Raw genomic sequence first — 21723 nt, 5'->3', positions numbered from 1 at the left:
GATTGGGGACAGTAGCATATATAAACCTCTCATTTGGAATTTCAAGTGTGCACCAGCCTATTAAATGCTCAGAGTACTATAACTGTAAAAAGAAAACTTGTGGGGCACCTGGGTGGCTCAGTGGGTTTAAGCCTCTGCCTTCAGCTCAGGTCATGATCGCAGGGTCCTGGGATCGAGCCCCGCATCGGGCTCTCTGCTCAGCGGGGAGCCTGCTTCCTCCTCTCTCTCTCTATGCCTGCTTGTGATCTCTGTCTGTCAGATAAATAAAATCTTAAAAAAAAAGAAAGAAAGAAAGAAAACTTGTTTAACTTTATTTGCAAGATTTCTTACAAATAAAGTTGGAGCACCCACCCCCCGCCCTCACACCCCAGAAACTTTAGCCTCTTGCGGGATTTCATAACTGAGGAACACAGTTGTGGAAATTAGCTTGTCAGAGGCAAGTGGCTCTTCTTCTGGGCATACAGGGGGTTTATGAAACCACCTTGGCACTTCAGTGTGGAGGCAGAAGGAGCCAAATAAACACAGTGGGAAACAGTCCATCCTTTCCCTTGTTTTCAGCATGAAAAAAAGTATTTTTGTACCTTCTCTAGAGAGAGCAATAGGTTTATTCTCCTTCACTCATGTGTGTTCTGACTTATATACCCAGGTGACAGGTGGCCTAGAACTATCTTAGGTCTTTTAAGAAAATGCACAAGGACTTTTACTAGACATGTTTTTAGTGTTTTTAAAATAAGCTTTTCAATAAGTCATTGATCCTGAAACACCAGTTCCATCGTCAACCTTTAAATAAATTTAAATCATTTTAATTAAATCAATGTTTATTACATCTCATAAACTTACCATTCTTTTCAAAACCAATAAGAAAATAGAATCATAAGACAGTAGACAAACAAATCATAGATTGATTAGTTTTAACACAGGAAGAGCTGAGATTTTAAAAACCTACAGGAAAAAGTATTGTGTACAATTGATTTTTAACCAGTTAATAATAACATTCTAATCAATACAAGAAATCAAGGCATTTGGTTTGATTATGTGAGAATGTGAAAGACATATATATAATGCAGCTAAAGAAAAAAATCAAACAATGGGGAAACAGCAAGTGTAACAAAAAGTTGAGGTTTATATTATTAGAATAACTCTTATAATTTAAGAATACTGTCAAACCGCTGTTAAACAAATGAGAAAAGGACAAGCAGTTCATACATGGGGAAGTTGTCAGCCAGTAAAGAAATTAATTTCCATCAACTGCTTTCTGCACACCTGTGCCTTATGCTGTGGTTGGTGTTGGAGTTTGAGTGTTGAAGACCACACTCAGTCCTTCGGGGAAGGGAGGGAGGCAAGGGACACATGAAACAAAGGAATGCAATGGAGTTGTGAACATTTACAAATGCTCCCAAGGCTATGGAAACTGGTTCAACTGGTTTATTTTTCAAAAAATGACAAAAACTGTTTTTTAACCTTGCAAATGATCCTAATGAGGTTTTTGTTTTTGTTTTTGTTTTTAAAGAAAGAAATAGCTTATATGTTGAGCAGTAGGGCTTAGTCAAGTAAGTAAGATTTCTTAGAGTTACTTTTTGATTTCTTAGAGTTATTTTATAATTAAAATTATAATTATGAAAATTATAATAATATGAGTCACTGTCATAAATAGGTGACTATAGTTGTATTCATGCTACCAAATACAGTTCTATAAAGTAAGTATGTACATGGCCATTAATGGTAGTAGGATTATTAGATATTAGAATTTATTTTACATAATACTTAGTAAAAGAAATTTAAAGACTCGTTTTATTAAAAATGTTTTTTCTTCTTTTTAGCTGACTACACAAGACTCTGCCTTCCCCATATTTCCATAGCCAGCGACATGACCTGACACCTTGATGACCAGTCTCAGGGCCCTTAAGTGACTGGCTGCTACACCATGGAACTTAAAGTATGGGTGGATGGAGTTCAGAGGATTGTTTGTGGGGTCACCGAAGTTACAACTTGCCAGGAGGTTGTAATAGCCTTAGCTCAAGCGATAGGTAAGTGGACTTTCTGGGAATCTGCGATAAAGTGGTTTATACTTCCTCTTGTGGTTTATGGTTGTTTGTATTAAATATAAATTTCTATTTTTTTGTTTATTTGGTTCCATAATACAACTTGCAGGTACGCTTTTACTTATTACTATTCCCCCATGCTTAAATAAATCTATAAACACACTTATTCTCTGTCTCCCCCCAGATTTTACTGACCTTCAGACTAGAGTCTGCACTGCCTTCTGTTCTACTGTTGTTTATCCTAAACAATGATTTGTGGAACTAAAATGTTTTCTTTTTGTTTTCTTTTTTTTTTTTTTTTAAAGATTTTATTTATTTATTTGACAGAGAGAGATCACAAGTAGGCAGAGGCAGGCAGAGAGAGGGAGAAGCAGGCTCCCCACCGAGCAGAGAGCCTGATTCGGGGCTTGATCCCAACCCTGGAATCATGACTTGAGCCAAAGGCAGAGAGGCTTTAACCCACTAAGCCACCCAGGCGCCCCTAAAATATTTTCTTGAGCTAAAACATGGATTCCTAGTTCCCAGACCCCTGATTAGGAAAAATCCCATTTTCTGTTTATTCTGACTATTTTTAGAAAAGAAAAATGCAGCAAATAACATGGTCCTTCAACAGAAAGATAATATGTTCATTTTTAAATCTTACCTTACAGTGCAGATGAAGTTATCAAGTACATGCTTACTAGCTCCATCTTGTTCACCTACTAAGAAGAAAAGTTGCAACTTTTCTTCTCAGTGTGTTTATCTTTATCATTTTTATTCATGTTTTTTAGTTGCCTTAACCCTTTTGGAATATGATGAGGGTATAAACATTGCAAAAGCCAATACTGTGGGCTATAGCTTATATTTGCATCATAAGTCCATCATTTAGCAAACATGTATTAAAAAGAAATTGTTTTCAGCACCATGTTAGGTGCTTAGTGCTTCTTTGTCTTGAGCGACTAGTCAAGTTTACTTTATGTTATGCTAGTATATACTGGAAACATGTTGCATTTGTTCATGATAGAGAAAAGTCACCCTGCACCGTGACACCTTAACATTTTGTGGAAGCATTTCTAGAAGTTAAGAAATTGACAGTGCCCTGTGCAAAGATAGAGACTTTCTTTTTAATACTGACATCTTTTGATTTTTCTTAAATACTGTGTAGTACACATATTAAAACAATGATAAAATTCCTAGTCAATGAAATTTTCTTGCATTTTGGCCTAATTATATTTGTGGACTTAAGTTTAATATTTAAAGAAGGGAAAATAAAGGCATTTAATTTTATTTCATATTCTTTGCAACCAACTTATTTAGTTAATTATCCCTTTTACAAGCCCGATAAAGAATTCAAAGTAATGATCATAAAGGTACTCACTGGATTTGAAAAAAAAGTGGATGGACTCAATGAGAACTTCAACAAAAAGATAGAAACTATAAAAAATAAGCAGTTAGAGTTAAAGAGTACACTAATTGACAGGAAAAATACACTAGATGGAATCAGCAGCAGATTAGAGGATGCAGAAGAATGGACCAATAATTTGGAAGACAGGAAAATGGAAGATAACCAACCTTAACAGCAAAAAGAAAGAATAATAATAACAAATAAGAATAGGTTAAGGGAACTCAGTGATATCATTAAGCACAATAACATTCACATTATAGTGACCCCAGAAGAAGAAAAGAGAGAAGGGGACAGAAAACTTATTTGAAGAAATAATAGCTGAAACCTTCCTTAATCTGGGGGTGAAAACAGATATCCAGGTCCAGGAATCAGAATGCCCCAAACAAAATGAACCCTAGGGGGTCCACACAAAAACACATAATTAAAATAGCAAAAACTTAAGAGAGAATATTAAAAGCCACAAGAGAAAAGTGAACTCATATAAAGGAAACCCCATAAGGCTATCAGCTGACTTTTCAGCAGAAACTTTTCAGGGCAGAAGATAGGGGCACAATACATTGAAACGGCTAAAAGGAAAAAGCCTACAACCCAGCAAGGTTATGATTCAGAATTGAAGGGGAGATAATTTCCCAGACAAACAAAGGAATTTATCTCCACTAAACCAGCCTTAATAAGAAATGCTAAAGGGAATTCTTTACATGGAAAGAAAAGACCATAATTAGAAATGAGAAAATTATGAAAGGAAAAAAATTCACCGATAAAAGTAGTAATCAACTATGTATGAAGCCAATATGATGGTTAAACACAAAAATAGTAAAAGTCAATCATATCTATAAAAATTAGTCAAAGAATACACAAGAAGTAAAATATGATTTCATATACATAAAATATGGATGGGGAATAAAAATTTAGTGTTTTAGAATGTGTTTGAACTTAAGGGATTATCAGCTTAACACAGACTGCTACATACGTAGGGTGTTAAATATGAATCCCATAGTAACCACAAATCAAAAATTCCATAGCAGATACACAAAAAAATAAAGAGAAAGAAATCCAAGCATAACACTAAGGAAAGTAATCAAACCACAAAGGAAGAGAACAGAAGAAGAAAGGAACAGAGAAGAACTATAAAAACAACCAGAAAATTAACAAAATGGCAATAAGTATATATTGATAGTTTATCATTACTTTATAATTACTTTTAAATATAAATTTAATAATTTATTTTTAATTGCTTTAAATATACTTTAATAATTACTTTAAATATATTTTAATTTTATTTACTTTACATTACTTTATAATATTTACTTTAAATATAAATGGACTAAATGCTCTAAGCAAAAAACATAGGCTGACAAAATGACCCAACTTTGTAGCAACATAATTTTTTAAAAAAAGATTTTATTTATTTATTTGACAGAGAGAGATCACAAGTAGGCAGAGAGGCAGGCAGGGAGAGAGAGAAAGGAAGAAGCAGGCTCCCTGCCAAGCAGAGAACCCAGTGCGAGACTCGATCCCAGGACCCTGAGATCATGACCTGAGCCGAAGGCAGAGGCTTAACCCACTGAGCTACCCAGGTGCCAAAAAAAATGGATTTAAAAAAAATAAATAAACAAACAAGACCCATCTTGCCTATAAAAGAAAAATTCATGACAGAAGACACGTTTAGAGGCAATACTTACATCAGACAAAATAGATATTAAAACAATGACTGTAATAAAAGATAAAGGCCATTCTAACTGGTGTAAGGTGATATCTCAATGTGGTTTTAATTTGAATCTCCCTGAGGACTAGTGATGATGAACATGACCAAAGTTAACAAGACAGGAAACAACATGTGTTGGAGGGGATGTGGAGAAAGGGGAACCCTCTTACACTGTTGGTGGGAATGCAAGTTAGTGCAGTCTCTTTGGAGAACAGTGTGGAGATTCCTCAAGAAATTAAAAATAGAACTTCCCTATGACCCTGCAATTGCACTCCTGGGTATTTACCCCAAAGATACAGATGTCGTGAAAAGAAGGGCCATCTGTACCCCAATGTTTATAGCAGCAACGGCCACGGTCGCCAAACTATGGAAAGAGCCAAGATGCCCTTCAACAGACGAATGGATAAGGAAAATGTGGTCCATATACACTATGGAGTATTATGCCTCCATCAGAAATGATGAATACCCAACTTTTGTAGCAACATAGATGGGACTCGAAGAGATTATGCTGAGTGAAATAAGTCAAGCAGGGAGAGTCAATTATCATATGGTTTCACTTATTTGTGGAGCATAACAAATAGCATGGAGGACATGGGGAGTTAGAGAGGAGAAGGGAGTTGGGGGAAATTGGAAGGGGAGGTGAATCATGAGAGACTATGGACTCTGAAAAACATTCTGAGGGGTTTGAAGTGGCGGGGGGGTGGAGGTTGGGGTACAAGGTGGTGTGTATTATAGAGGGCACGGATTGCATGGAGCACTGGGTGTGGTGAAAAAATAATACTGTTATGCTAAAAATTAATTAATTTTTAAAATAATAATTAAAAAAAAAGATAAAGTCATTATATAGTGATTAAAAGGGTTCAATCCAAAAGCAAATATTAACAGATTTAAAGGGAGAAATTGGTAGTAATGCAATAACCATAGGGGACTTTAACATCTCATTTATATCAATGTGTAGACCACCCAGACAGAAAATAAGAAAACTGGCTTCGAACCACACATTCAGCCAGATGGACTTCACAAATATATACAGAATATACCACCCAAAAACAGTAGAATACACATTGTTTTCAAATGAGCATGAAATATTCTCTAGGATAGATCACATGTTAGGTCACAAAACAAATCTCAATAAATTTAACAAGATTAAGATCATATTAAGCATCTTTTCTGAATATAACAGTATGAAACTAGAAATTAATTACAAGGAAAAAAAAAACTGGAAAAACCCAAACACAAACACATGAGGACTACACAACCAGTCGGTCAGTAAAGAATTGAAGAGGAAATTTAAAAAAAAAAAAAATGCATGGAGACAAATGAAAATGGAAACACAACTGTTCATTATCTTTGGGACACAGCAAAAGCAGTTCTAAGAGGGATATTTATACTAATATAGGCCTACCTCAAGAAATAAGAAAAATCTCAATCTAACTTACAACTAAAGGACCTAGGAAAACAAATAAACAAACAAAGCTCAAAGTTAGTAGAAGGAATGAAATAATAAAAATTAGTGTGGCAATAAGTGAAATAGAGACCAAAAAAAAAAAAATGAGAATAAGAGCTGGTTCTTTGAAAAGATCAAATAGTCAAATCATTAGCCAGATTCTGGAAGAAAAAAAAAAAAAACGAGAGATAGTAAATAAAATTATGTATGTATGTATGTATTTATAAATAAAAGTCTGAAATGAAAGAGGAGAAATAATAACTGACACCACAGAAATACAAAAGATTATGAGAATACAGTGAAAAATTAGATGGCAACAAATTGGACAACCTAGAAGAAATGGGGATAAATCTTTAGAAACATAAAATCTTTCAAAATTTAATCAGAAAGAAATAGAAAACCTGAAGAAATACATTACTGGTAAGAAAGTTGAACTGGTAATAAAAAAAAAATTCCAACAAATGAAAGTCCAGGACCAGTTGTCTTCATCAGTGAATTCTACCAAACATTTAAAGAGCTAATACCTGTTCTTCTCAAACTATTCTGAAAAAAAGAAAAGGAAGAAAAGCTTTCAAATTTATTCAACAAGGCCAGCCTTTATTACCTTAGTAGCAAAACCAGACAAACACTACAAAGAAAAGAAAACTACAAGCCAGTATCCCTGATGAACATAGATGCGAAAATCCTCAACAGAGCATTAGCAAACTGAATTCAGTAATACATTAAGAGGGACATTCAACACCAAGTGGGATTTATTTCAGGAATGCAAGGATGGTTCATTATTCACAAATGAATCCATGTGATACCTCGTATTAACAAGAGGGAGGATAAAAAAAATCATATAATTGTGTCAATAGATGCAGAAAAAACACTTGACAAAATATATCTGTCTATGATAAAAAAAAAACTCTCAGTAGAGGGCTTAAAGGGAGCATACCTCAACATAATAAAGGCCATATATGGGGGCACCTGGGTGGCTCAGTTGGTTAGGCGACTGCCTTCAGCTCGGGTCACGATCCCGGAACCCTGGGATTGAGTCCTGCATCGGGCTCCCAGCTCCATGGGGAGTCTGCTTCTCCCTCTAACCCTCTCCCCTGTCATTCTCTTTCTCACTCTCTATCAAATAAATAAATAAAATCTTTTTTTTAAAAAGGCCATATATGAAAAACCCATAGCTAACATCATGCTCAGTGGTGAAAAATTGAAAGCTTTTCTTCTAATATTAGACATAAGACATGTTTGCTCTCACCACTTCTATTCAACATAGTACTAGAAGTCCTAGCCACAGCAATCAGAAAAGAAAAAGGAACAAAAGGCATCCACATTCATAAGGAAGAAGTAGAACTCGCTATTTGCAGATCACATCGTAACTACATATAGAAAACCCTAAAGACTCCACTAAAAATCTGTTAGAACTAACAAGTGAATTCAGTATGGTTGCAGAATGCAGAATTAATGTATAGAAAACTGCTATGTTTCTATACATTAATAATGAAGTAGCAGGAAGAGAAATTAAGATAATCCCATTTATAGTAGCACCAAAAAGAATAAAATAAGAATAAATTAAAGGAGATGAAAGACCTACACTCTAAAAACTCTAAGACTTTGATCAAAAAAATTGAAGGAAATAAAAATAAATGTAAAGATGGACCATAATCATGGATTGGAAGAGTTGATATTGTTAAAATGTCCATATGGTCCAAAGCAATTTATAGATTCAGTGCAATCACCATCAAAATACAAATAGTACTTTTCTCAGAACTAGAATAAGTAAGTCTAAAATTTGTATGGAAGCACAAGAGATCTTGAATAGCTAAAGCAGTCTTGAGAAAGAACAATAAAGCTGGAGGTTTTACAGTCCCAGATTTCAAGATACACTACAGAGTTCATAAAAATTAAAACCATATGGTACTATTAGAGATCATCGCAACAAGATAGAGAGCCCAGAAATAAACCCAGTTACGTAGTCGATTAATCTATGACAGAGAGGCAAGAATATACAATGAGGAAAGGTAGTATCTTCAATAGTGTTGAGAAAACTGGACAACTATATGCAAGGAAATTAAAATGGGCCATTTTCTTAGACAACACACAATAATAAGCTCAAGGTGAGTTTTTTTCCCCCCAAGGTAGATTAAAGACCTACATGTGAAACCCAAAACCATAAAACTCCTAAAAGGAGTTTTGGACATTGGCCTTAGTAACATATTTATGGGTATTCTCCTCAGGCAAGAGAAATAAAGGACACACACACACACACACACACACACTACACAAAAATAAGCTTTTCCACAGCAAAGGAAACCACCAACAAAATGAATAGACAACCTACTGAATGGGAGAAGATATTTGCAAGTGATTCATTTGATAAGGGGTTAATACACGAAATATATTAAGAATACATACAACTCACCACCAAAAGAAAATCTTCTTAAAAATGGGCAAAGAACCTGAATAGACATTTCTCCAAAGAAGGTAACACAGATGGCCAACAGACACATAAAAAGACATTCAACATCACTAATCATCAGGGAAATGCAAGTCAGAACTACAATGAGATACCACTTTACACCAGTCAGAACGGTTAGTATCAAAAAGATAAGAAATAACAAGTGTGTGCGTGGATGTGGCAAAAAAGAGGACTCCTTGTGCACTGTTTGTGGGAATGTAAATTGGTGCAGCCACTATGGAAAACAACATGGAGTTTCCTCAAAAAATTAAAAGTAGAAATATCATGATTCAGTAATTCCACTTCTGGGTATTTATCTGAAGAAATGAAACCACTAATTTGAAAAGATGAATGCACCCTATGTTTGTTGTAGGATTATTTATAATAGCCAGAACACAGGAGCAACCTAAGTGACCACCAGTACATGAGTGGATAAAGTAGTGTGTGTGTGTGTGTGTGTGTGTGTGTATACAGATGTATATAAATGCAGAACAGAGTGTGTGTCTGTGTGTGTAACAAGATATTACTCAGCCACAAAAAAGAATAAGATCTTGCCATTTGCAACAACATGGATAGACGTAGAAGGTATTAATGAAATAAGTCAAACAGTAAAGACAAATACCAAATGATTTCACTGATACATAGAATCTGAAAAACAAAGCAAAACACAAAAACAGACTTACAAATACAGAGAAAAACTGGTGGTTGCCAGAGAGAAGGTGTTGTGGGGATTGGCCAAGTAGGTAAAGGGGATTAAGAGGTAGAAAATTCCAGTTGTAAAATAAGTCACAGTGATGAAAAGTAGATAGTCAAGATAGTCAATAATATTTTAAGTACATTGTACAGTGACAGATGGTAACTATACTTACTGTGGTGAGCAGGGAATAATACACCGAATCAAATCACTGTGTTGACTGAAACTGATAAAACATTGTATACCAGCCGTACTTCATAATAAAAATTAAAAAATTAAAGATAGAAAAAAAGGTAAAACATAAGAACTGAGAGGTAGTTTGTCTCAAGACCCAATTAAATACTAACCAAAATAAAGTCATTTAGGCATATTACTATTTTAAAAATAGTTTTAAGACAGAGGTCAATACAAAGAAGAGACTACTATATTAGCATACATAAGGCTTAATTCAAAGGAAGATAAAAGATTGCAAACTTACATACAACAAGTTAATTGCCTTAAATATAATCAGGCACCTGGGTGGCTCAGTCAGTTAAGTGTCTGCCTTTGGCTCTGGTCATGATCTCAAGGTCCGGATGGACTCTCTGCTCAGTAGGGAGTCTGCTTCTACCTCGGTGCATATTCTCTCTCTCCCTCTCTGTCAAATAAATAAATAAATAAAATCTTTAAATATACATATATATTAAAGTAAAACCAATGGAACTAGAAAGAGAAACTAACATTCTAAGGGGAGATTTTTAAATATACCTCAGTGACTGATGAGAAGAATCAACAAATCAGGGGGGGAAGCCCCACATAATTTATTTAAATAAAAATATTCATCTTTGGGGGTGCCTGGGTGGCTCAGTGGGTTAAGTCTCTGCTTTTGGCTCAGGTTAGGATCTCAGGGTCCTGGGATCGAGCCTCGCATTGGGCTCTCTGCTCATTGGGGAGCCTGCTTCCCCCCTCTCCCTCTGCCTGCCTCTCTGCCTATTTGTGATCTTTCTCTGTCAAATAAATAAATAAAATCTTTAAAAAAAATACTCATCTTTGGGTTCTTTCCGCTTAGTAAAAACTCTAAAATTAGCAATTGTCAAATCTAACTTTCTTTGTTATATTTGAGACTCAAACCAAGGGCAGTGGTTTAAAAGAACATAAATGTATTATACAGGGAGGCTGAGAGGTGCACCTAGCTGCATCTGTCCATCTGGCCTCCACATTTTCTGCACATAATTTCAAGGGGAAAGTGTCCAGATGTACAAAGTGTGTATTTGCCCATTTGGACTAAATAGTATACTGTACTTGCTTGTGAACAAGCTAAAAGTTTTAACTGAATCTACCTCAGTTTTTGCTGTCTGTTAGCTCAGTCCAGACCTGTTTTTGAAAAATTGACAACTTGAATACAGAGCTTTTATGGTATATCTCCAAACTTGGCTAAACAACTCTTTTTCTGTATCATAAATACTTGATGGAATTCAGAATTCACCTGAGAGATGGTTCAGCTGGCAGCCAGCTGAGGATGGTTGACTCTTGCTTTTCTGGTGCCGTCAGACTTTCTCAGCATCAAATGTAATGTGCTCCTGATGTGTACTTATATATTTCTCTGTCTTGTAATGTGAGTTATTGTTATTCAAAGTTTAAACACTAAATGAGACTTTTATAGCATGTTGACCTTATTTCCTCTGTAAGAAATAATAAGAGGGTTGTTAGGAAAAATTAATGCTGTGACATCCAACCCCAGAATTTCTGTGGCTGAACACAATAAAAGTTTATCCTATTAGCAGAGTATTGACTGACTGACCAAGCTGCAGATATTTCTAAAAAATTTATAATGAAGCAACTTGTAGAATACCTTCGTGGGTTTAAATCCACACTTTTGGTGCATGGGGTGAAAGCATCCAAGATATACTCTTGATTAGGGATTGTGAGGGATTTTCCTGGAATGCTAAAATTTCTCTAAGGAAACCACCAAGATGTAAAAATATTTACATAAGTTAACAATCTGCAAATATATATGGCAGTGAGCATTTTTTGACTCAGTGCTGTTAATCAATGGAATCGAGTTAGAAAATAGCTAAAGACAAAACATAATTTGGTAACAGTTGTTGAATGTATCTGTATCTAGTATCTAGTATCTAATCTAATAATATGGAAAGAAATCCTTTCTACTCTCATCTTTGACTACCTTGACAGGTTATATTTAGGTGGTAGAAATAGAACACATGCAAATTATGAGACAGAGTAACAAAATAAAAACATAATTGAAACCCTTTAATTGGCATGAAGTAGCTAAACCGCCCTGCCATGCACTGTGTGTTTGGTCACTATATATGCTGGGCTTTTGACACATTCCCAATTTTGAGTATTTTGTCTTGTTTCTCCCATAGACTATCCCAGAAATGCCATTATTTCACAGTTCAAACTGCTTCTCAAATCTGTATGTGAAACAGAAAGCCTTTGACTGTTCATCTGTTTCAAGTTATAGTCCAGAAAATGCATTTGCTTTTACAATATCCCCCAAATATGAAAAGAATGTATTTCTGCCCTCAAGTAGCTTAGAACTTAAGTAGAGTATGGCTAACAAAAGATTAGAGAGGAAAAGAGGAGGAAGAAATCAAGGAGACTGAGGGGAAGGTTTTCTGATTCATACTCCTTTTTTGCCTGGTACCATTTAAAGTACGAAGTTTCAGAATTTTTCTCTGTTCTCACTTCTTGTGATCTTGTTCCCGTATCTCCTTGTCCTGGGATCAGAGTTAGCATTTAATAGAAACAATTGGTTGGGGCTGGGGTCCAAGGTGAAGTGGACTGTTCCTTAAAAGCCATGTTTCATATGAGTTGCCCCAAGAAAGTAAGTTTTCTATTTTTTTTTTAAAGACTTTATTTATTTGACACAGAGAGAGAGCACAAGCAGGGGTAGTGGCAGGCAGAGGGAGAAGCAGACTCCCTGCTGAGCAGAAAGCCCAACATGGGGCTTCTATCCCAGGACCCTGGGATCATGACCTGAGCCGAAGGCAGACGCTTAACCGACTGAGACACCCAGGTGCCCTAAAAATCAGTTTTCAAACAAGCACATTTTATACTTAATTCTAGTTTAACTATTTAATACTTACTTCTTTTCTCTGGAAGTCCCTCTGACATAGGGGTCCTGCTTATTTATCCATCTTACACCATTGCTTTGCCTAAAGTAAGTAATCAGTAAAACATAGTTTCTAAAACAGTGTTGTCCAGTAGAACTTTCTGCAAGGATGGTAGTGGTCTTTATCTGTGCTGTCCAGTGGAGTAACCACCAGCCGCATGCAGCTACTGAGTACTTGAAATGTGGCTCGTATAACTGAGGAAATGAATTTTTACGTAAAATTTACATGTGGCTAGTGGTTAATCGGTATTGTAAACAGTTCTAGAAGATGACTAATTGCTATCTCAGACTTCCAGTGTCTGTATCTCAACTATTGCCTACCCTCAAATTTCTTCCTTCTCCTTATCTCAGGAAATGAAAATCTTTTCTTTTAATTAGAACTTTTGTGTTATCTTCATTTCTTTTCTTGTTATAATATCTCACAACCATTCCATCAACAAATCCTATCTGTACTACCTTCAGAATATATGCAAAATCTTGTTTCTCTTCACAGCCACTGTTAACACGGTGATGTAAGCCACCGTCAGTTCTCATGTAGATTTTTGCAGTGGCCTTCAGCTCATCTCCCTGCATCATCTTGGGTCCCCTCCAGCCTATTCTCTACAGTTTTCTTTCAAAGTTAATACTTTTTAAAAGTTTTTATTTAAATTCCAGTTAGTTAACATACAGTATAATATTAGTTTCAGATATACAACTCAGTGATTCATCATTTACATGCAACACCCGGTACTCAGGTGCACTCCTTTAACCCCATCATCTATTCCCCATCCCCCACCTTCCTCCCCTCCGGTAACCATCAGTTTGTTCTCTGTAGTTAAGAGTGTGTTTCTTGGTTTGCCTCTCTCTCTCTTTTTTCCACCCTACGCTCATTTGTTTTATTTCTTAAATTCCACATGAGTGAAATCATATGGTATTTGTCTTTCTCTGGCAAACTTCACTTATCATAATTCTCTTTAGTTCCATCCACGTCATTGCAAATGGCAAGATTTCATTCTTGTTTATGGCTGAGTAATATTCCATTGTGTGTGTGTATCTGCCTTTAAAGGCAGATGTATCTATCTTGTATGTATCTATCTTGTATGTATCTATCTTTAAAGTAATACTTTTAAAATATGAGTCATATCACTCCTCTGCTCAAACCTCCTCCCATCCACAGTGGTTTCATACTCAGAAAATTCCGAAGTCCATATGTATAATGGTCTTCAGGACTCTCATGAATCCATACTTCATCTCCTTACCAGTCTGACCTATCTCATACCACTTACTTTTGACTGTCCCTTCTTGTACCCACCAAAGACATTTCTGCCTCAGTCTTTTCATCTCTTTTCTCTGCTGAGAATACTCTGCACCCAGATATTTTCATAATTCATTCCCTTGGATCTCTGTTTAAATCTCATCTTCTCACAAAAAATGTCCCTGACCACATGTACATATACACATGCACACACACATGCTTATACACTCACAGACTCTTTATCTGCCATACTCTAGTGTTCTCTAAAGCACCTATCATTCCTGACATTACATATAATATATGCATTTTCAAATCTAAACATTTCTGAAAGCCTGAAGTTTATCATACTTCATTTGAAGTTAGCTGTGACTGGAATGTCTTGAACTCATTTGGTGGTAAAAACTGCTCTGATTAGATATGAGGCTGTTTTTAATTTATATTTATTCCATTTGATATGAAGATTGATACATTTTACTTTATACCTTTTAATATGTTTGATTACAGACATATAGGATAGCACTATGTTGCCTTTCTAAAATCCAGAAAGTTCTGAATTTTCAGCATATCTGTCCTTAAAACTGTTGCATAATGGACAGTAGACCTACATTTACTTTTTGTGTATTGTATATTGCTTACTACTGTTTTGTTACTATCTATTCTCATAGTTTAAAACCATGCCTAAGTAACAGATACTCACTACATATTTGTGCATAAATGAATGAATTTTTTGAAGCTTTTTTTCCTATAAATTACAGACTGAGCTAGGTGACCACCTAATGTTTCATCCATCTCTAGAATTATATGATCCTTTAGAAGATAAGGAAAATAATATTTTTATTGCCACATTTAACTCTTAATTTATGCATAAATTATCAATTTTAGAAATTTACAAATGTATTGATACTGTATCTGTTTACAAAATAATACTATTCATTGTAGACTGTTTTGAGTAAAGCAGAAAAAAATGACCTTATCTCCTAAGAGTAATCACTATGAGCAGCACTTTTTATATACCTCTAGATGAGCTTTAAAAAAAAGATTTTACTCTCCATAATTCTTGATAGTTTTAAAGCATCATTTTGTATTTACTGGATCGTGAATTAAATGGTCCACACCATTTAATCCTCATAACAGTCTTATGAGGAAAGCACTGTTATTATCTCTACTTTAGAGATGATCAGGCTAAGGCACAGATATCAGATAACCTGCACAAGCTCCTGTAGCTAGTAAGGAGGGTACTGGGATCCAAACCAATAGTCTGACTCAAGAACCCTGCTGTTAACTACTATTATACTCTGTTGCTTATACCCCCTGTAATCTCAGTGGACATCTGTTAAGAAATATAGTTATTTATTGAATTATATTGAAATAAGAAGTAAAAACACTTAATAGTAAGATATACTGCTTTTTTATAGCCAAGATCATGTTTTACAGTTTTGATATTTATAACAATAATGTAATCATTCATAATTTTAAATACCTTTTGGATTTTCTACATAAAACATTAATTAATGTGAAAACATGTAATTCATAGCATGCATCAGACAGGATGGGTTAGCTTATTCTATATTAACAAAATATCCTCCAAATCTTACTGGTCTATAGTGATAGTGCTAGCTGTTATTTTGGTTAATAATTATTTATGCAAGGTAAGTAGCATAGTGCCTAGCAAATATAGGCAAAGTAAATGATAATCATTATGAAATCAATAAATTTTATGTTTTCATTATTTTTTAATAGTAGTAAACTTATCATATAATCCTACATAGTTCCTAAAATAATATGCAGTAATTCTGTGACTACATTATAATTCTGTGACTCATCAACACACTGGGAAAATAAACTGTAAATGATTTAGCTAAGAGTTGTGCACAGGGGGCTGATAGGTTATACTCAGAGATATTTACATTCTGACACTGTCATCATGAAACAAACACTCCGTGGTTAAAGCTATCTTAATTGCTACATTCAGGACTTATAGAAAATTCATTGATAAATTTGCAGGATAGTTGGATGTGTTTGGAAGATTGCTTTAAAGCTTTGATTTCTTCACTAGTGAGTTGAGGATCATAAAGCTATATTGCCTATCTCATAAAACCAATTAGGATTACATATATATTATATATTTTTATTTTTAATATATCTTTTATTTTTACATACATATATATGTGTAAGCATCAAAACCATTTAACAGACTATAAAATGATACAATGTAATTTCTTTTACAGTGATCAAGATTCTTTGTAAGAATTCTAAGTCTTTATGAGAAGGATTAGTTATGTTTACTGGAGTCTATATAAGAATCCAAAATGTTTATATAGCTCAAGGAGCAAAGTATCTGTTATCAGAAAAGCGCAGTATGCTTGGATAGATTTTTCATGATTAAGAATAACCTGTTACTACTTCTAATATGTCCAGAAACAGGAGGATATGTTAGCATTAAATTCATAAGAGATTAATGCAAACTCTCTGTCATATTCTTTTGAATAATGTACAGTATTCATCTTTGGGTAATAAGTATTTGAAACTGAAGAAAAAACCAAATGTAAGTTAAAGCTAAATCTTATCAAGAGGGTTGATGATTAATAGAACCCCCAGGGCCTAACATTATTTCTGACAGATATTTGGTGTTCAGTATAGATTTATTGAATAAATAACAAGATGTGACTTTTAAATCATGATTTTGTTCTTTGGCTCTAAGAAATTTCCTAAAATTATTTTTTAAAAAAGGTTGCCCTATTGAAAGAGTGGTTGAAATAAGGGCATAATGTTTTTGGGTGACCCGTATTTGAGTTTTGGTGTATATTTTCAAAAACTTCATAATACTCCAGTTACACATACTATTCTTCTTTAAATTGAGTCAGAGTAATCTGTTACCCTATCTCCTTTTGTCAGTCATCCAGTAAGATTCTACTAATGTGTTAAAGTCTCTTTATGTGATTTTCCTTATTATATGAAGTTAATGATCCTTGAGATCACACAATTGCTTCAACTATTCAAAAGTATAGTCAATATTTTATATTTGTACCATTACTTACGTTTCATACATTTCTAGATAGTGCAAACAGCCTTAAGTACAAATGCTGCAGATATGTAGATAGGTGGGTATGGATAGATACTCCTTTTTGTTATTCTTAGGGGTCCATCAAGATAGTGTGCCAGGTATAACTACATGTATCCATTTAATAAAATGCATTGAAAAGGAGTTTTGCAGGAGGAATTTGAATCTCTCCAAATGAAATGGGATCTTTAGGGCCTTGCCAAGCATAGTATTAAGAATAATGATTATGGGATTTAACTTTTACATAACCTATCTAAAACCTAATTTTTATAATAAAATCAAAGCTATTAATTCATTTATGTTTTATAAAAGCTTTTTTATATTGCTGGATAGGATTTTTTTTTTCTTTTTGCCTAATTGCACTAAATATGTGTTATTTAACAAAAAGGGAGAACTGGCAGTAGAAGCAATTCTAAATAATCTTCTTCTAAGATACTTTCCTAGGGCAGCAGTACCATTAAGCATTGGAAAAATCAGCTTCATATTTAATTATGGCTAAATTGGGTTTTTTTAAATTGTTAATATAACTCATCTAATGTAATGATTCCATTTTCTTTTTCAAGATGCTCCATTGGCCTCGTAGAGAATTAAGAGAAGGCTCTGCTGATCTATTCTAACCCCTCACATTACTGATGAGGACACAGAGCTCCAGAGAAGAGATTCTAAAAGTAGTTGATAGGCAGCAAAGCCAAGAACACAAAGTGCTGTGTTCTTTGAAGCAGTGTGTACACATGGAACAGTTTTAACCTTGCAGATTTGTCATGTGTTTTTTCTTGGAGTAGTTACAGTAATTTTTAACCTGAAAAATCAACTAGAAATATTTTTTATTCCAAGAAGTCAATCTACTGTATTTAGGGTTTCTTCTTCATTCCCCTTGTTTGCCCACATATTTTTTTAAAGATTTTATTTATTTATTTGACAGACAGAGATCACAAGTAGGCAGAGAAGCAGGCAGAGAGAGAGGAGGAAGCAGACCCCCTGCTGAGCAGAGAGCCCGATGCGGGACTCGATCCCAGGACCCTGGGATCATGACCTGAGCTAAAGGCAGAGGCTTTAACCCATTGAGCCTCCCAGGCGCCCCTGCCCACATATTTTGACAGTAGTAACAACTAACATTTGTATAGAAGTGCTCAATTTTAGAAAATAATTTTATATTTTATATCTCACTTGACTCTTGCAACAACATTGTCAGTAAGAAAATACTATTCTCACCCTATAAATGAGAAAATGGAAGCCGGAGGAAACTTAATAAGTTGTGCAAGTCATTTACTTAGCTGGCAGAGCCAGACTTGAACACAGGCCTTCCAACTGCAGAGCCTCTGTTCTTTCCAGCGTTATATTGTTGGGAGTTGCTAAAAGTTGCTTAAGGATTTTTTTTTTAAGTCAGCTTATGGTCATGAGAGGTTTCTGGTCAGCCATTCTGTTACTTGAATAACAGTGCTTTAAATTAATAATGGCTACTGCGTATTGATTGAATACCTACCATGGGCCAGGCGATGGTGATAGATCTTATGATGCCTGACTCTTGCTCTCAGAGCCTGTGAGATACTGGTGGTATCTCCACTTTAGAAGGGAACTTGGGCTGTTTATCCAATAGGTAATTAAAACCCTGGATTAAAACTCCGATCTGTTTGCTTCACAAGCAACTTGTCAGCTGTACCCAAGATTCAGTTTCTGTAAATGAGAACATATGCATTCATGTAGAGCCATATCACTCTTAATGTACTACTTCTGAATTACATACACAGATATTCATATATATATATATATATATATATATATATATATCTAGACCTGCATTTATTGACCTGATAACTGAGAAAATAACTAATATTGGTTCAGAAGCTCATGAAATTAAAAAAGAGGATAAATCAATAGCTGTATATACCAGTGTTGTAATTGCAAGATGACAGCATCAGTATTTTCTTCCTTGTAATAATGATAAGTAGTAATGGAGACTTTTTTATTGAGATATAATAGACAAGTAACAATTATATTACTTTCAGGTGTCCAGCAGATACTTTTAACAAAATGTAATCCATCTGACCCACCCATCTTAAATGGAAATATTTAAGAAGTGTGTTCAAGTTAATGATACCATACTGTCTTCTGAAACTTGATCTTCTGTAATTACCAGTTAGGTTTAGTATAACTTCTACTTAAATATGATTTTATTATTTTTGTTTTTTATTATTTTTGCATTTTTTTATTTTTTTAAACAAGAATCTTTGAAGTTAACAACTACCAAAACTGTAGAAGACTTCTCTTTGGGCCCCTATTTTTATACAAAATTATTTTCAAGGATCATTTTCACTGAGGTGATTTTTATTTACCACAGGTATTCAAAAAGATACCAGCTGTGTGAGCTATGAGTTGGCCAAGCCTTCATGCAAAGACAGAGGAAAGACCTGTACAGACCCCTGTGAGCTGAGTTATCCATTGGCTCCATACTTCCCTTCAGGAGTAAAATGGGGCTTCCAACCTCCCTGAGTTTTAATGTGCAGAGAAACCAAAGGGATTCATGAAGTGGAAATTAAGTTTTGAAGTTCTACCTAGCTCCTGGGACCAGGCCCTCATGGCTTCCAGTGGGGCATTCTGGTGTCGTCCTTTGTTTCAGCTGGAGGTCTTGCCCCAAACAAGAAGGTCTAGGCAATCAGGCATTTGATAAGAATGTAAGAGTCTCATGGAGGTTTAAAGTATAAAGTTGAATTTCTAAGCAAGTCAGATGGATATATGTAATTCACATGCCATAGTTTTATACTGTTAACATATCTTCAAGAGAAGTTTGTTGTTGTTGTTGTTTTGCTTTTTTGCTTTTGGTTTGGTTTTGGGGTTTTTTCTGTTGTTTTGTTTTTTAGGGTTGTTTTTTTTTTGTTTTGTTTTTTGTCTTCAAGAGAAGTTTAAAAGGCAGCATGGACTGGACTTGGCTTCTAATCAAGAAGACACAGTTATCAAATAGTGTCCTCTGTTGCATCATTTTGGCTATCACATATTCCACTTTGACAATTTATTCTTGTCTTTTTTATCTAGGTCGAACAGGAAGGTACACTCTTATAGAAAAATGGAGAGATACTGAAAGACACTTAGCACCTCATGAAAATCCTATCATATCCTTAAACAAATGGGGGCAGTATGCTAGTGATGTACAGCTAATTTTACGTCGGACGGGGCCATCTCTTAGTGAGCGACCCACTTCAGACAGTGTGGCTCGAATTCCGGAAAGAACTTTATATAGGCAGAGTTTGCCCCCATTGGCTAAACTGAGGCCTCAGATTGACAAATCAATCAAAAGGAGAGAACCTAAAAGGAAATCATTAACATTTACAGGAGGTGCCAAAGGATTAATGGACATTTTTGGAAAGGGTAAAGAAACTGAATTTAAGCAAAAGGTGCTGAACAACTGCAAGACAACAGCAGATGAATTAAAGAAGCTGATACGGTTGCAGACAGAGAAGCTTCAATCCATTGAGAAAGAGCTAGAATCAAATGAAATTGAAATACAATTTTGGGAGCAAAAATATAATTCTAACCTTGAAGAGGAAATTGTCCGCCTGGAGCAAAAGATCAAAAGAAATGATGTCGAAATTGAAGAGGAAGAATTTTGGGAAAATGAATTGCAGATTGAACAGGAAAATGAAAAACAGCTGAAGGATCAACTTCAAGAAATAAGACAGAAAATAACAGAATGTGAGAGCAAATTAAAGGACTATTTGGCTCAGATCCAGACTATGGAAAGTGGTCTTGAAGCAGAAAAATTACAACGGGAAGTTCAGGAGGCACAAGTCAATGAAGAAGAGGTTAAAGGAAAGATTGGTAAGGTCAAGGGAGAAATTGACATTCAAGGCCAACAGAGTCTGAGGTTAGAAAATGGCATTAAAGCTGTAGAAAGATCTCTTGGACAAGCCACCAAACGATTACAGGTAAGAACATTTCTATAGAAAGGTTTCATCTGTTTAAAAGAATTAATATATTCTTGGTATTTTCTTGAATATTGTCCATTTTCTCTTACATTTAAAGTTAGAAACTGGGGCGCCTGGGTGGCTCAGTGGGTTAAAGCCTCTGCCTTAGGCTTAGGTCATGATCCCAGGGTCCTGGGATCGAGCCCCCCATCGAGCTCTCTGCTCAGCGGGGAGCCTGTTTCCTCCTCTCTCTCTGCCTGCTTCTCAGCCCACTTGTGATCCTGTCTGTCAAATAAATTAAAAAGTTAGAAACCTACTTTGGTGTATAAGTTTCATAGAATTTTTGTGACTTATGACAAAGCTAAGATGTGAGACCAAAACAAAGAGGAGGGCTAAAGCCACAACTGATTCTTGCTCCACAGAAAGAGGTCTCTTACTCTGGCAGTTGTAACATTAGGTAATGGGATACAGAGAATAGAATCTCAGAGCTGGAATGGACACTAATGATGAGATAGTGAACCTGACCTTCTCTCATTGTAGAGATAAGGAAACCAAAGCCAAAAGAGATTACTGCAGATTGGTTTACCAAGGATCGTGCTGCTAGTTGACTGCTTATCTATTACTTCTCCATTGTGGTTCACCCCATCTTTCCCAAGATGTAAATAGACCCCTTCTCTTCTCCATATTACTAAC

General features: G+C 35.1%; 1 protein-coding gene across 2 annotated transcripts in view; it reads left to right on the top strand.

The window, feature by feature from the left end:
- RASSF8 (Ras association domain family member 8) overlaps positions 1-21723 on the top strand; it is a 136784-nt gene that overhangs the window by 108516 nt on the left and 6545 nt on the right. For both annotated transcript variants that reach the window (XM_044228396.1, XM_044228397.1), the window contains 2 exons: positions 1821-2027; positions 20162-21051. In XM_044228396.1, the coding sequence (XP_044084331.1) occupies positions 1925-2027; positions 20162-21051 (993 nt within the window). In that variant the 5' untranslated portion in view covers positions 1821-1924. The remainder of the gene's footprint in view (positions 1-1820; positions 2028-20161; positions 21052-21723) is intronic.

This window comes from Neovison vison, chromosome 12, assembly GCF_020171115.1.
Source record: "Neovison vison isolate M4711 chromosome 12, ASM_NN_V1, whole genome shotgun sequence".
NCBI lineage: Eukaryota > Metazoa > Chordata > Mammalia > Carnivora > Mustelidae > Neogale > Neogale vison.
Note: the sequence above shows the minus strand (reverse complement) of the source record. Positions and strands in the feature narration are given on the sequence as shown.